The sequence below is a fragment of the Oryzias latipes genome, chromosome 14, assembly GCF_053564925.1.
Source record: "Oryzias latipes strain Hd-rR chromosome 14, Olatipes_Hd-rR_3.1".
Taxonomy (NCBI): Eukaryota; Metazoa; Chordata; class Actinopteri; order Beloniformes; family Adrianichthyidae; genus Oryzias; species Oryzias latipes.
The window spans coordinates 28,425,001-28,438,103 of record NC_136250.1 but is presented as its reverse complement, the minus strand read 5'-3'; the positions used below and the strand labels follow the sequence as shown (position 1 = coordinate 28,438,103).

The 13,103-nt window shown below is 40.7% G+C and overlaps 2 protein-coding genes across 4 annotated transcripts in view; both read left to right on the top strand.

Annotated features, from left to right (window-relative positions):
• The first annotated feature begins 826 nt into the window (after positions 1 to 826).
• slc35f2 (solute carrier family 35 member F2) lies at positions 827 to 7,093 on the top strand. Its single transcript, XM_004076796.5, has 9 exons — positions 827 to 1,014; positions 1,537 to 1,644; positions 1,999 to 2,171; positions 3,113 to 3,240; positions 3,830 to 3,989; positions 4,208 to 4,364; positions 5,021 to 5,073; positions 6,357 to 6,511; positions 6,608 to 7,093. The coding sequence occupies exons 2-9, from the start codon at positions 1,553 to 1,555 to the stop codon at positions 6,806 to 6,808; spliced, it is 1,119 nt and encodes a 372-aa protein (XP_004076844.1). The 5' UTR covers positions 827 to 1,014; positions 1,537 to 1,552; the 3' UTR covers positions 6,809 to 7,093.
• Positions 7,094 to 9,978: 2,885 nt separating this feature from the next.
• The window catches only part of elmod1 (ELMO/CED-12 domain containing 1), a 13,833-nt gene continuing 10,708 nt past the window's right edge, over positions 9,979 to 13,103 (top strand). Inside the window, exons 1-2 of one of the 3 annotated variants that reach the window (XM_078930837.1) lie at positions 9,979 to 10,268; positions 10,435 to 10,511. In XM_078930837.1, the coding sequence (XP_078786963.1) occupies positions 10,495 to 10,511 (17 nt within the window). In that variant the 5' untranslated portion in view covers positions 9,979 to 10,268; positions 10,435 to 10,494. Of the gene's footprint in view, positions 10,512 to 13,103 lie in introns of all 3 variants that reach the window. The other 2 variants (XM_078930836.1, XM_023962495.2) reach the window with 2 other exon arrangements.

The window sequence follows — 13,103 nt, the reverse complement described above, 5'->3', positions numbered from 1 at the left end:
ATGTCCTCCTGTGATGAATAAAAAATAAAAATCTGGACATGGGGGGGGGGGGGGGGAGAGGGGTTACAACAAAATTGGAATTAAAAAGATTTTAACAATAATTTATGTTATACACACAAACATATTGATGTCCCACAACAATCAATGAACAGTTGTTATTTCTTGTTCATTCCTAGGCTTTTATAATAAATAAATAAATAAATAAAAAGCTTTGAGTTGATGAAACAAACTTGTTTTTTAAAGATTCACTTCTAAAAGACAGTTTTGTTGAGTTGGGATCTTTTGCTACAACTCAAATATTTATAAAACTGTATCCTTGTTGAAACTGGACTCCAGCTTTCACTGTTGGAGGTGGGTGTGTGTACATTTCTGTTCTAACACTGGAGGGAAGATAACTTTGTTTGAACAGAGCTCTTTATTTCCCTCACTTTGATAGTTTTTTTTGAGGACTCTTTAAAAGAAAGTATTTAACAATAATTATTATATTTTTCATAACATTCTGAAATTTGATCATCTCATATACAAACAGTTTAATAATTTAAAATTTTGAAATACATATATTTTTAAGCAGAAATTTTGTTTTTTACAACTATATTAGATTTAAAAACAATTACAAAACATACAACAAGCATTTTCAATATTTTATTATTAAAACTTAAGTAAATAATTTCTAGTTTGAAATTTATTACGCAATTTAATTTTATTACATTAGTTATAAATCGTTCCATTTGGTTCCCGAGTTGGAAAGAAAATCCACTTTCATAGAAAATATGAAGCACAGTCAAATCAACTTCCGCACCATGTGACCACGGGTTCATTTTTTTTTTAATCACGTGTGTGTCTTCCAACCAATCAGGGTCAAGAAGGCGGGTCTTAAGAACCAGTGGAGTTGGCTGCCGCTTTGAAGATGCTCCGCGTGTGGGGTAAAATGCGGCGTGGACGTTTGAGTCATTGCTATTTATCCACTTTTGGAAAACGTCCACGTTTGTCATGACGTCCCCGAAGAGTAGTAACGTGAGTAGTAGCGAGTATTTGAACAGAGTATCGCTCTGTTTCCTGTTTTATCGTTGTTGTTTTTCCCAGTAAAAAACGTGCCGATAACCGAGCTCTATTCACAAAGTGACCGGTTTCCGTTAATTCGGTTCCTTCTAGCACTTCGTGGTTCTTATTGAACAGCCCGAAGGCTCAGTAAGAAGAAGTAAAATAAACTGTGCTAAAAATCGGCGTTAGTTACATAATAGTTTAAGCTTCATAAGTGTCACAGTGAGCCTCGAAATTGCTGGGTACTGGGTGGGTCGCGCTTTACTTTACCGCCCCCAGTTCTGGCTGCACGTGCCGCTTTTTTAGAATCCAGACATGATGGTAAAAGTGTTTTTCTCTCTCGACCATATCACTCCATAACTTAAGTCAAGGATGTTCCTCTGGAGATAGTGGGGCTCTTTCCGCGCGCTTATCTGCTGGCTGGAGGAACCTTGAAGTTCCTTTTCTCTCTCTCTCTAATGGTTCTAATCCTTCTTCTGCTTCCTGTCTCTCCAGGTTTAGCTTGTATGAGATGATGGAACAAGTGACAGAATACAGATTCTGTGGGAAATGTAAAGCAGCCTGTGGATTTCACAGTTATGACCTGAGAAGCATCTTCACATGGTATGTTTGGGGCCCAGTTTGGGCACAGAACCCCGACATAGATATAAATATAATCCTGAATGAAATAATATCATACCTTTTTATATTTTAGACAGCTACTGTTGAGATTTAGACACTTTAGAAAATTGGTAACCTTTTCATCAAGATGGAAAACTTTTGTTCTGGAAACTTTTCCATGCGTTTGTGTGTGAAAGGTGGAAAAAAGACAAAAAGAAAGTGTTTTTTTACTTCACTCTGTACATTCCTGAGCTGAAGCTTAACGAACAGGTGATTATAAAAGTGTCCTCCAAACCCAGAAGTAGCCGTCCGACATCCTGGGCGTCGGTTCCCTCACGTGGCGGTCTTTCTCTGCAGGCGTCTGCTGCAGACCGTGGCCATGGGTCAGGTTCTGTCCCTGCTGATCTGCGGCACGGCGGTGAGCTGCCAGTTCCTGGCCGACGCCGGGGTGAGGACGCCCATGCTGCAGAGCTTCCTCAACTACGCCCTGCTGCTCCTCACCTACACCCTCGTCCTGTGCACCCGCAAAGGTGCGCCGTCTGCTGCAGCTGCGACTTTAGTGCAGCACGGAGAATGAATCGGTCATACATGGGCTGTAAACATACGAGAAAAGTAAATACGTTTACGAGATGATGTCCTGCATTTATGAGAAAGTGGTAATAGTTGTAAATGTATAAGAAAAAAAGTTTTACAAGAATGAAATTATAAAATTATTTAATAATTCAAAACGTTTCATGAGAAAACCCATGTTTTTCTATACGATATAGTTGGTTTATTATACCTTAGAGGAAACGTAACGTAAAGAGACTTTGGCATCAAATTAGACTTTCATCTCCTTAATTCTAAATTTATAATTTCTGAAAGTACAACTGAATTTTGTAAAGTATTGACTGTTTTTCTCTTAATTCTACCAGTTTATTCCTTTTAAATTCTGCATTTTTGTTTTTTTGTCAAGTTTAAAATTTTACCGTCGTAAAATTTTGACATTTTGTCCTCAATGTGCAATTTTATTTTCGTTAAAGTTGCACTATTTTCCCCATCATTTATTGACTTTATTTCTTGAACATTTTTTACTTTTCTGCACTCATAACTACTTTTTTTTTAAATTTACAGCTTTTTTTTCTTCTCCTAATTTTACAACTGTATTCCTGTCAATTTTTAACCTATTTTCTCATATAATTAATTGATACATAATTCTTACTTTCCTCTTATAGTTTTGTGACTTTAGTCGACATTAACCATTTTTATCTCCATCATTTCAAAATAAAGTTCTTAGTTTAGTTGTTGTCTTGCTGGCATCAAACATGTTTTTTTCCTGTCTTTCTCGTCCTATTGACTGTTGATGAGGAAATGAGAGGAATAATTTGAATTTTCTCAACATCCATCCTGACAAAATGATGTCAAATGTTTCTCATGGGATGAAGTTAAAAGACTGAAAAGGTTCGGAACGTGAAGCTGCGTCTGTCTGTAGGTGAGGGCAACATCCTGAAGATGCTGAGGACCAAGTGGTGGAAGTACCTGCTGATGGGTTTAGCAGATGTGGAGGCCAACTATGCTGTTGTGAAGGCTTACCAGTTCACCACCTTAACTAGCATACAGGTAAGTTTGTGGTGGCGCCGTTGTGTTTGTCTTCTGGAGTTGTGTGTCTGTGGCTCCATAGGCATCAACATGCAGACATGAAGCACTGTAGAGCAAATCCTTGGCCCTGTAGTTTCCCTTTTTTGTTCTTATTTACATTTCATTACCCAGATCAACGGAGTTAATTCCATTTTTATGAGGGGGCGGGGCTTCAAGGCCATTGGCTACCGGGACATGATTGACATCGGGTGACAGAGGTTATGATGATGTCATTTCCACGTCAGATCGGCGTCCGCTGTCGTTCCTCTGGACGTAAAGCAGAGAGGGAGAAAAATGGCAAAAATTAAAAATGCAAAACCAAATCTGTCACAAAAACTTATTATTTTCATTTGGTAACAGTTTTAGGCTTAGTTTTTTTCAGTATTCAGGTTTTTTCAAAAAAAATTCCTCAAAAATTTATATTTTTCTTCAATGTCTGCATTTCAGTTTAAAACTGTTTTTTCTTTTTACTTTATAATCTGATTTTTCATGTACTTCCAGCTGATCCCTCATGCTTTTATTGTGAAAGCGTGACGTTTCCTGTTGTTGACGGCGTGTGTCTGTGCTGCAGCTGCTGGACTGCTTTGTGATCCCGGTGCTCATGCTGCTCTCCAGGCTCTTCCTGAAGACGCGCTACAGGCCGGTGCACTTCGTGGCGGTGGCGGTGTGTCTGCTGGGGGTGGGGGCCATGGTTGGAGCAGACATTCTCGCTGGAAGGAACGAGGGTTCAAGTAGGTTGAGCTGAGAGTTTTGGCTGATCCCACAGACCTGCAGGTCATGACAAAAGGCTGCAGAGGCTGATGGGAGAAAATCTCCACTTTGATGCTCCAGTTAGTTTTTTTTTTTCTCTCTCTCTCTCGTAAAAGTAAGATTTTTTTAAGGATCCATTCGGGTGCAGACAGAAAATAGGAAGTTTGAACGTCTAAACTGTCTTTTTTTCCGCCTGCAGCAAACAACGTGATGCTGGGTGACGGCCTGGTGCTGCTCAGCGCCGTCCTGTACGCGGTTTCCAACCTGTGTCAGGAGCACACCGTGAAGAACCAGAGCCGGGTGGAGTTCCTGGGCATGATGGGTCTGTTCGGGACGCTCATCAGCGGGCTGCAGCTGTAAGTGATTCCCAGCGTTGCGCTTTAACGGGTCGGAGCTGCAGTTTCAGAGCATCCGGTCCACCTGGCCCGGCGCAGGACGACCAGGTGGAGAGACGCAGAGCGACGTCTCAAAAGACCGCGTGTGGATCACAAATGCTGCAACTAGGACCGGGCGATAAAACCACGACTAAATGTATCGCGATAGAACGTTTCCTCGATAGAATCGTATATCTAAAGGAGTATTTTCTCCTTTTTGGCGAGTAAAAGTTACAGGTTAAGTGATACAAAACAAACAAATGTAAAATGAGCAAATTAATTTAAAAAGCTCAGAAGAAAACTGTCCTTGGGTTCTCCAAGGTTAAAATATATCTTTGTTGTGCTTAAAATGATCATTTGTGTAAACACTGCTGAAATAATAAGACAGAATAAATATTTCTTTTTTAAAAATGAAATCTTACAGTATTATGAAGTCACGTTTATGATTGTTTATGTTGAATTTCAATGTTTAAATGTTTAGAAATGGGTGTATTTCTAATAAGTCATAGCTGAATTCAATTTAATTTCATTTGGATTGTGACTCATAAGCAGAGAAAAACGAAGCATTTTCTGGTTCAGTTGAGCTCTGGGTGTAAAATAATGAGTTTGGTGTTTCTCCCGTCTGTTTCTGTGCTCAGCGCCGTGCTGGAGACTCATGAGGCGACCTTCAGAGACTGGAGCGCTTCCATCTGTAAGTCCTCCTCCTGACTTCAGCTTCGGTTCCCACGCTGCTGAACGCTTAGTGGTCAAAAACGGATCAGCTTCAAAAGAATGAAAAACGACATTGTCCTCTTAAAAAAATTAATATTTATCAAATTTAAAGGGGAAAAATGTGAAAACTTGAATAAAAAAATCCAAAACTGTCCGATCCTCTTCTAATATATTTTGTTCCCAGTCGTCTTTTATTTCTGATTGTGGCATTTTTAGACAAAACCCCAAAAGCCTGTCCTTTTCTAGGACATAGTTTCTGTTCAGGAGTTCATCAGAAATTCACCTATGAGTTGTGGAACTGTTGGTGCAAAGTGAGCCCCTCCCCATTTCCCATCATCCATCTGTTTTCGCTCTCTCTCACTAGCTTTCAGCCCCTCACACCCCCAACCTTAACGGTGCAGCAAAAATGGCGAGCAGTATCAGAGCTTTTCCATCCAGCCGTGCAGTTTAGATCCAGAGTCCAGCTCAGACGAGGAAAACAGAGACGTTCGTGGATCTATTGGTCTGCAGGTGGATGATCAGAATGTCATGTAGAAAGATACGAGGGGCAGGCCACGCCCCTGATCCACAACCATTTGAATGAAAAAATATTCAGAAACTCATTTAAAAGCTTAACTTTCCTTTTATAAATGTCCTCCGTCATCAGAAAAACGGCACAAGAACACGTCACATTCATTCCGGTGACGTTGCAGCACCTAAACCTTAAATCTTCCTCCTTGAAATGTTTTGCTGCTCGTCCAAGTGGCCTCATCGGCCCGAGTGGCGCAGGATTCGGTCCAGGTGTGCGTCCTCCAGGTGGGACACCCATCAGAGGACACGCCTCCCTGGGGGACGGCGGAGGCGGGGTTTCTACTCCGCTGTTCTGGAGTGGAACTTACTTCACCCCGTGTCAATCATGTCCTGGTAGCCTGTGGACTCAAAGCCCCGCCCCCACGTAAAGTTCGGATCAACTCTGAAACGAGAAGGTTTCATTTGAAACTGAATTGAAGAGGGAGAGAAAGGGGGGGGGGGGGGGGGGGGGATTGAAAATATAAAAAAAGCAGCTGTTACTAATAAACAATATTTTCATTTAAGGTTTTAGACTTTTTTTCCCCTTAATTCAAGTTTTTACCATTTCTTCAAATATATATATTTATTTATATTTACTTGTAACATTTCTTACGATGAGTGTTTTTGAGTTTAGAACCGTTTCCAGATGTTTGGGTACCGATCCGGTTTCAAATTTCCCTTCTGGATCCTGAACTGGCCCTCTGTGTTCTGCAGTCATGCTGTTTGCGGTCTACGCCCTGTGCATGTACGCGCTGTACAGCTTCATGCCGGTGGTGGTGAAGATGACCAGCGCCACCGCCGTCAACCTGTCTCTGCTCACCGCCGACCTCTTCAGCCTCTTCTGCGGCCTGTTCCTCTTCAACTATAAGGTGAGTCCTGCTGCCAGGTTTCCTTTGTGTTCTTCTTTCAGAGGAGGTGTCTCCAGCTCCGCCCCCTTTCTCCTCTCATGGCTGTTTCGTCCTCAGTTCTCGGCTCTCTACATCATTTCGTTTGTTGTCATAACAACGGGCTTCATCCTGTTCAACGCATTCCCGACAAACTCATCTCCGCCTGAAAACCCAGCGGAATCGGACGACCGCGCGGCGGCGAACCCGTCACTCCGCCCTCTGCCTTCTGGCATAGACGTTGGTGCGACCGAGGCGTTTGATGCTGCAACGGCTCTGTGACCACTGAGAGGTCAGCAAACGTTGAACACGTTTGACCTCAAGACAAACTCCTTATCAAGAAAACGTGCCCGAAGGACGACAACCTGTAGGGGGCGCTGTTATGATTTTACATAAAACTGGTCTGACGTACTGTTCACAAACAAACTGTTTACATCCATTTATTCATGGAAAAAGTGATTTTTAGTTTGTTCTTTCTGGAAATCTGTGTCTCAACTGAAAGTTTGCCAAAAGTGAAGCATGTAGTCTACAAGTTCAAGTTTAAATTATTAAAATCCTTTTTTCTATTGTCTGCTTTCAGTCATTTAATCTCCTGTTTCCTGAATCCTTTGAATTTTAAAGCATCATCTTGTGGGAAAGTTGCAGATTTGATCAACTGCCGCCGTCTTCAGCTCTTTGAGATCGACACAGAAAATCCATCCGTCAAACACGCAAAAAGTTCATTTTAATTCCGTTTTATTTATATAGCCCCATATTACAACGATAGTCGTCTCAATGGGCTTCGCCCCGGTATTTGTAAAGTAAACATTAAATCAAAGTGCAATAAGTAATGGCTAAACTGGGGCTTCCTGCCCTAAGACCCTCCTTCTCTGTAAGGAAGAACCCGTAAATAAACCTCAGGGGTGTCCACATGAAGGAGGGATCCTCACCCAGGACGGACAGACGATGTACCAGAACTCTTAGAGAAGAATTAGCTTATCTTACTCTACAACTACATGTTTGAATAGTCCAGTGGGCTCCATCCAGATGGGAGTTGGGGGACGGCTGAGGGCGCAAGGTGAGCCAGACAGGGTCCACGGCTAAACGTAGGAGCACAGATGAGCCAAATGCAATCTGGAATCCCACCCACTCCCCCAGAGGGACGTGGGAAAGAAGGGCGATGCATGAATCGGACTGCACCGAACAGAGGCATGGAGAACTGAATGATCAAGAATAGAGAAGTAGATGAGAAAAGAGGACAGAACCCCAGTGCACTACAGTTTCCCCAGCTTCTAACTTCTAGCTACTAACTTATCACGTTTATTTCAAGTAGGTTCCATGCACTATGGTACTTTTAGCCAATAATTATATTAAAAATAGAAAATCTACATTCATTTTCTACTCCGTTTTTCCCTTTCGGGGTCACGGGGCTGCTGGAGTCTATCCCGGCCACTTGTGGGCCAAGGCAGGGGTAGACCTGGACAGGTCGCCAGTCTGTCGCAGGGTAGAATGTCCACAATCACACACCCATTCACTCTCACACCTATGGACAATTTAGAGTTGCCAATGAACCTATGAAGCATGTTTTTGGATGGTGGGAGGAAGCCGGAGCTCCCATAGAAAACCCACACATGCACGGGGAGAACATGCAAACTCCACACAGAAAGGTCCCCCCATTGGTGTTGTGTTTTTCAGGTCCCCTAGCCAGGACTTGAACCAGGGGCCTTCTTGCTGTGAGGCAAGAGCGCTAACCACTGCGCCACCGTGCAGCCCACAAAAAAACAAAAAATTCTAAATTTTTACAGAATTTCTCCCTCTAGGGAGCTTACCATAAGCTGGTGATCAGACCAAAATTCTTTGAAACATTGTTGATTAAAAAGTCCATTATGTATACTATATTTATATGAAAGATTTCCCTGAGATATTGATTTTGGGTAAAATATAAATATATCACTTTTCTGTCATACTTTAAAAATACTCCAATCATCTTCTGATCTCTTTCCCTGAAGATGTCGTTTTTAGCCACAATCCAAAAAACCTGTGTTGTTTTCTAGGACATAGTTTCTGCAGAGCGGCAGGAGTTCATTAGAAATCTTTGGGTGGAATTGGTGATGAGACCAAGCCCCCCCACCATTCCCTCCCCATCACTGAAAGCTCTCTTTACACACTCCTGCTAGCTTACAGCCTCAAGCCAACATTACTAGATCAACAGAAATGGCGAGCGACGTCAGAGAGGCGCCCGTGGTGCGGGGGGAAAACAGCAGTCAACCTCTGATGGGAGGTTTGCAGATTCGTTCCCGTCCCCACCCTCATCACCCACGCATTGAAGGGTCCTTGGGCAAGACACTAAACCCCACGTTGCTCATGGTGGTTGCAGTTAGGAACCAGTGGGTCTTCAAGGCCCAAAGTGCTTTACAATCACACACTGATGATTCTCTGCCACATGAATGTGGGGTTCAGGGTCTTGCCCGAGGGCACTTCAACACATGGGCAGCCAAGGCAGGAACCGAACCTGCCACCTGGAATGGATTTAGTCTCTCAAAAATCCAGGTTTAAATATTTGCTTATCTGAAAACATGCAGTATTGATTCTACTGAATTTTTTTTAAACTATTTCTTTTGTTTATGATTATTTAAGCATTTCTCTTGTATCAGTACAAGTTCTGCTTTTTAAGTTGTGTGTACAAAAAAAGAAAATGAAATGTAATAAATTATGACTATGAATCAAAATGAGCTGGCTTTAGTATTTTAGCTGTGGTATTCAGCCCCTATTTAAACAATCGTCTCCAAAGTGGATAATTATTGGTCTACTTAATAGAGAAAAAGCTGAAAATATTTTAGGAAAATTTGTGTTTAGTGAAACAGGTAAAAGAATCTCACGGATGTGGAGGTTTTATTCTCATCTGAACAGTCAAAGACGTTAAATTCAACCAGAACATTTAATTACTTTGTACTCATCAGCTAAAAATGCACAACTTTAAAAAAGATTGAATAATTCTATATTCCTCACAGCAAACTAGATCAGTAACTAAATCGTATTGAAATTTATGATTAGAAAAATCTGATTATTGTCAAGCACAGCTTAAAAACATTGATTTAATGATTTTGCGCCTTTTTAAAAACAAGTTTTTTTTTTATTTGTATTTATTATTTGCAACTGGGGTTTGTTTTTACAAATGCTAAGTGAATAAAATATATATTTTTTTAATCTGCATTGCTAAAAGTACAGCAGGGCTTGATGCCAGTCTAGAAAAAAGTTTTAAATGTTTTTCTGTTTGTTTTCACGTTTATTTTTAATTTATGCTACAACCAAAATTTTTAGTTGATGATTTAATTTTTTTATTTTAATTTGTATTTTTAATTTATTTCGTGCGTTTTTTTGTTTTCCTATTTTTCATTCTTCTTTCCTGAAATACCTTTAAATGACAAATGCACTGCCCCCTAGCGGTAAGAAAAAACACTACAGAAATCTGATTTTGTTTTTTTTTCTAAGCTGAGCTTTTGTCTTGACTCCTCAGAGACAGGAAGAACCTTAAAACGTCTTTTTAGTTTGAGGGGTTTCGCTTTGAAGCTTCTATTTTTCCGCTATAAAGTGGCGCAAATGCAGAGCTGCGCAGATCCGCAGTGCGCCGCTGCGCTGCAGCTTCCGGAGCCTCTGGTGTCGCTGGTGTCACGATGGAGGAGCAGCAGGGATCCGCCGCTGCGTGAACACCTCGCCGCCCTGCGTGTTCCCGCCGCCGCCTCGCCAACTTCGCTCTGCAGCGGTGAGAGAGAGGCGCGTGCTGTTTGCAGGTTCGGGCTTGCGCAGTTGAAGAGCGCGCGGCGCCTGCGGATCACTGCGGGTGTCATTTCGTTCAGCGGTTTTGGCTCTAGCGGTTCAGCACCGCGGACAGCTCCTCGTAAGAAACCGTGTGTTTGCTTCGTGCTCAGGCCCGATTACCCAACCGAACCGGAACCGGAGACACCTGAGAGGAGAGGACCGCCGCCAGAATGAAGCACTTCTTGAGGTACAGTCAAAATGGAGGCAAAGATTTGTTCATGTTTGCGTTCAAAAGAGCGGGAAACCGCATCAACGCACGCGGGTACTTCGCTACCGCGCGAGCATCTGTGATGTTTCTGAGAGGACACCGAGGCCTGTTCATTATGACAGACAACAGCTCACTAAAGGTGCTGCTATTAATAGATCCGCAATGCATCATGGGAAGCAACTGTTGTATTTCGAAACCATATTTAAAAAACACAAAAGAGGATCTGAATAATCCTGGGGGGAAAAGTCGAAATATTTTAAATGATGGATTTGGGGCAAAAATTGCACCAAAAAAATCCTTTAAACCATCTTTTTTTTAAATATATATTTAACAGTATATTGCAAATATTTTACTTAAAAACACATTTACACATCAAAAAGAAGGAATAATTTAAAACATGTACTTTTATTTATAGTGTTTTACATTTGAATGCTTTAAAAATAATTAAAATTTATGTTCAGACCAAACAAACCAAATATTCAGAGTAAAAGTAAATAAATAATAACAGCAAATGTTCCAAATTTAACATGATTTTATTTTTAAATTCTACAATGAAATATAATGAAAACCCTTAACTAGTCTTGTGAAATTACAGACACTTTGACTCAACTGCAAAATAAAAGCTTCAGTCTTTTACTGTTAATGAATTTTAACAGGTAATTATAAATACAATTATATTTTTAATTATAAATACAAACAGCTCTGCCCCCTTCTCTGCTTTTTTAGCCATATTAGTTTAAAAAAAACCTCTTCTATTTTACCATATTTTATCTCCTGGTTTGAACTAACTCACAATCATGTTTTTAATCATGTTAGTTTCGTCTCTGGTTGTGTCAACCAAGAAGCCAAACCTGGCAGCAGATTTCCCTAAAGTTCTCAATCCGCTGCAGTGATTATTATTCTAACGCATTCCAATAAATGTAGTAATAATCCTGTGATTTAGAAATGATTCATGTAATGGCTTTGGCTCAGAGTGTTTATAGAGACTTAAAGAGCTCCTCTGCAGACATTTAGTTCTGCTGCTCCCGGAAAAAAAAAATCACCATGAAGGGAGGGAGGAGAGTTTCTGTGTTTATTTTGAAAAGAAATAATTCAGAGCTCGGATTCAACTGCGTTAACGTGGGTCATATTTGTCTAATTTGTTATTTAATTGGCCTAAAGTCAAACCTGAGAAGCAGAAAATTATAATTCCTGATTGATTTTTTTAACTCCGCCTTTTAAAGGAAAAGATGTTGGAGCATTTCAGGACATTTGTCTGAATTTTTACGGGTTTCAATCCCATTTCATCGTTTCTCTGCTGTTGATTTTTGTAGGAAGGATTTTAGTGAACCAACTTTATTTATCAAGCACAACAATAACACAAAGTGCTTTAAACAATAACACTGAAATTAGGAAACACACAGAATTCCCTTAACCCCACCGACTCCCCCAATCCAACATAATGAAACATAAAATGATAAATGTTATGGATAAAACTGATCAAATGAAAATCATGGTAGAGTTTTTATCTCAAATGGTTCCAGTAATCATGTTATTCATATTCACTCTTTAATTGATTCCTTTGATTGTTTTTTTTTCTTAAAAAAACATAAAAAAAATAAACTAGCAGAAGCTTCAGAATGAATGAGTACAATCAGAGCAGATTTTCAAGTAACAGTAGAATAACAACGGAGCATCAATCAGGCAGATGAAGAGTCCAGCAGACGTCCGACGAGCCAAAACTGCAGCTGCGAGGAGGAAGAGGCGGACGGGGTTATCGACTGCAGGAGGACAGCCCAGCATCAGCAACTAAAACCTCATTAGACGCCTTCATTACACGTCTATCAAGAACAGCAACAAGGAAATGGATTCTAGAATGAGTTCTTTTCCTGACAGATTTAACTGCAGACAGCTTTTAATGACGTCTTTGGCCAAAGGAAGCTAAAAGCTAAAAGACTTTTTTATTTATTTATAGTTTGAAAATCCAATAAATAATAAAAATCTAGACCCAGAGGCTCCGGAGCCACATGTTAGTATGTTGCCCCTCTATAGAGGCCGTCTGGTTGAATATATAATAACAAAATTTGTAAAAATTCAGATCTTTTCTGAATGTTTATTTTGTCAGTTCAAAGTATAATTTATCTTATTCTGCACAGCAATGGTTAGTATCTGTACCGGTATGTTCAGGAGAAAATACTTTAATCATAAAAGAATCGGACTGTATTGTATTGTAATTGTTTTGTGTAACAGTTTTTGGACCATGACGACTGCAGGTTATTCTCTCTTTGTCACAGAAAGTCTCCTTTCTGTGACAAAACCAGCAGCAGAAGCAATTCAAATCTTAGAAAACATAAGAATGCAAAGAAAAGAGCATCGAAATGAAGGAAATCATGTTATAAAAGGGAAGGAGTTTCTGAAAGAGCAGTTTAAAAGGCCACTCTGGTCCACAGAGCAGGATCAGTAGGGATGTCTCCATCTTCCCTACAACAGCTCTACTGGCTCTGGTGAACATCTGCCCCCCCCCCCCCCCCCCCCCCGAGCAAACCCCCCCCCCTCCAGGGCACGGATGACACTTTCCTTCCAGTTCTGTTG

Coding starts and splice junctions, on each gene's coding strand:
- slc35f2 (XM_004076796.5), top strand. CDS start 1,553: ATGATGGAACAAGTGACAGAATACAGATTCTGTGGGAAATGTAAAGCA. Junction 1,645..1,998: donor CTGAGAAGCATCTTCACATG/GTATGTTTGGGG, acceptor CTTTCTCTGCAG/GCGTCTGCTGCAGACCGTGG. Junction 5,074..6,356: donor AGACTGGAGCGCTTCCATCT/GTAAGTCCTCCT, acceptor TGTGTTCTGCAG/TCATGCTGTTTGCGGTCTAC.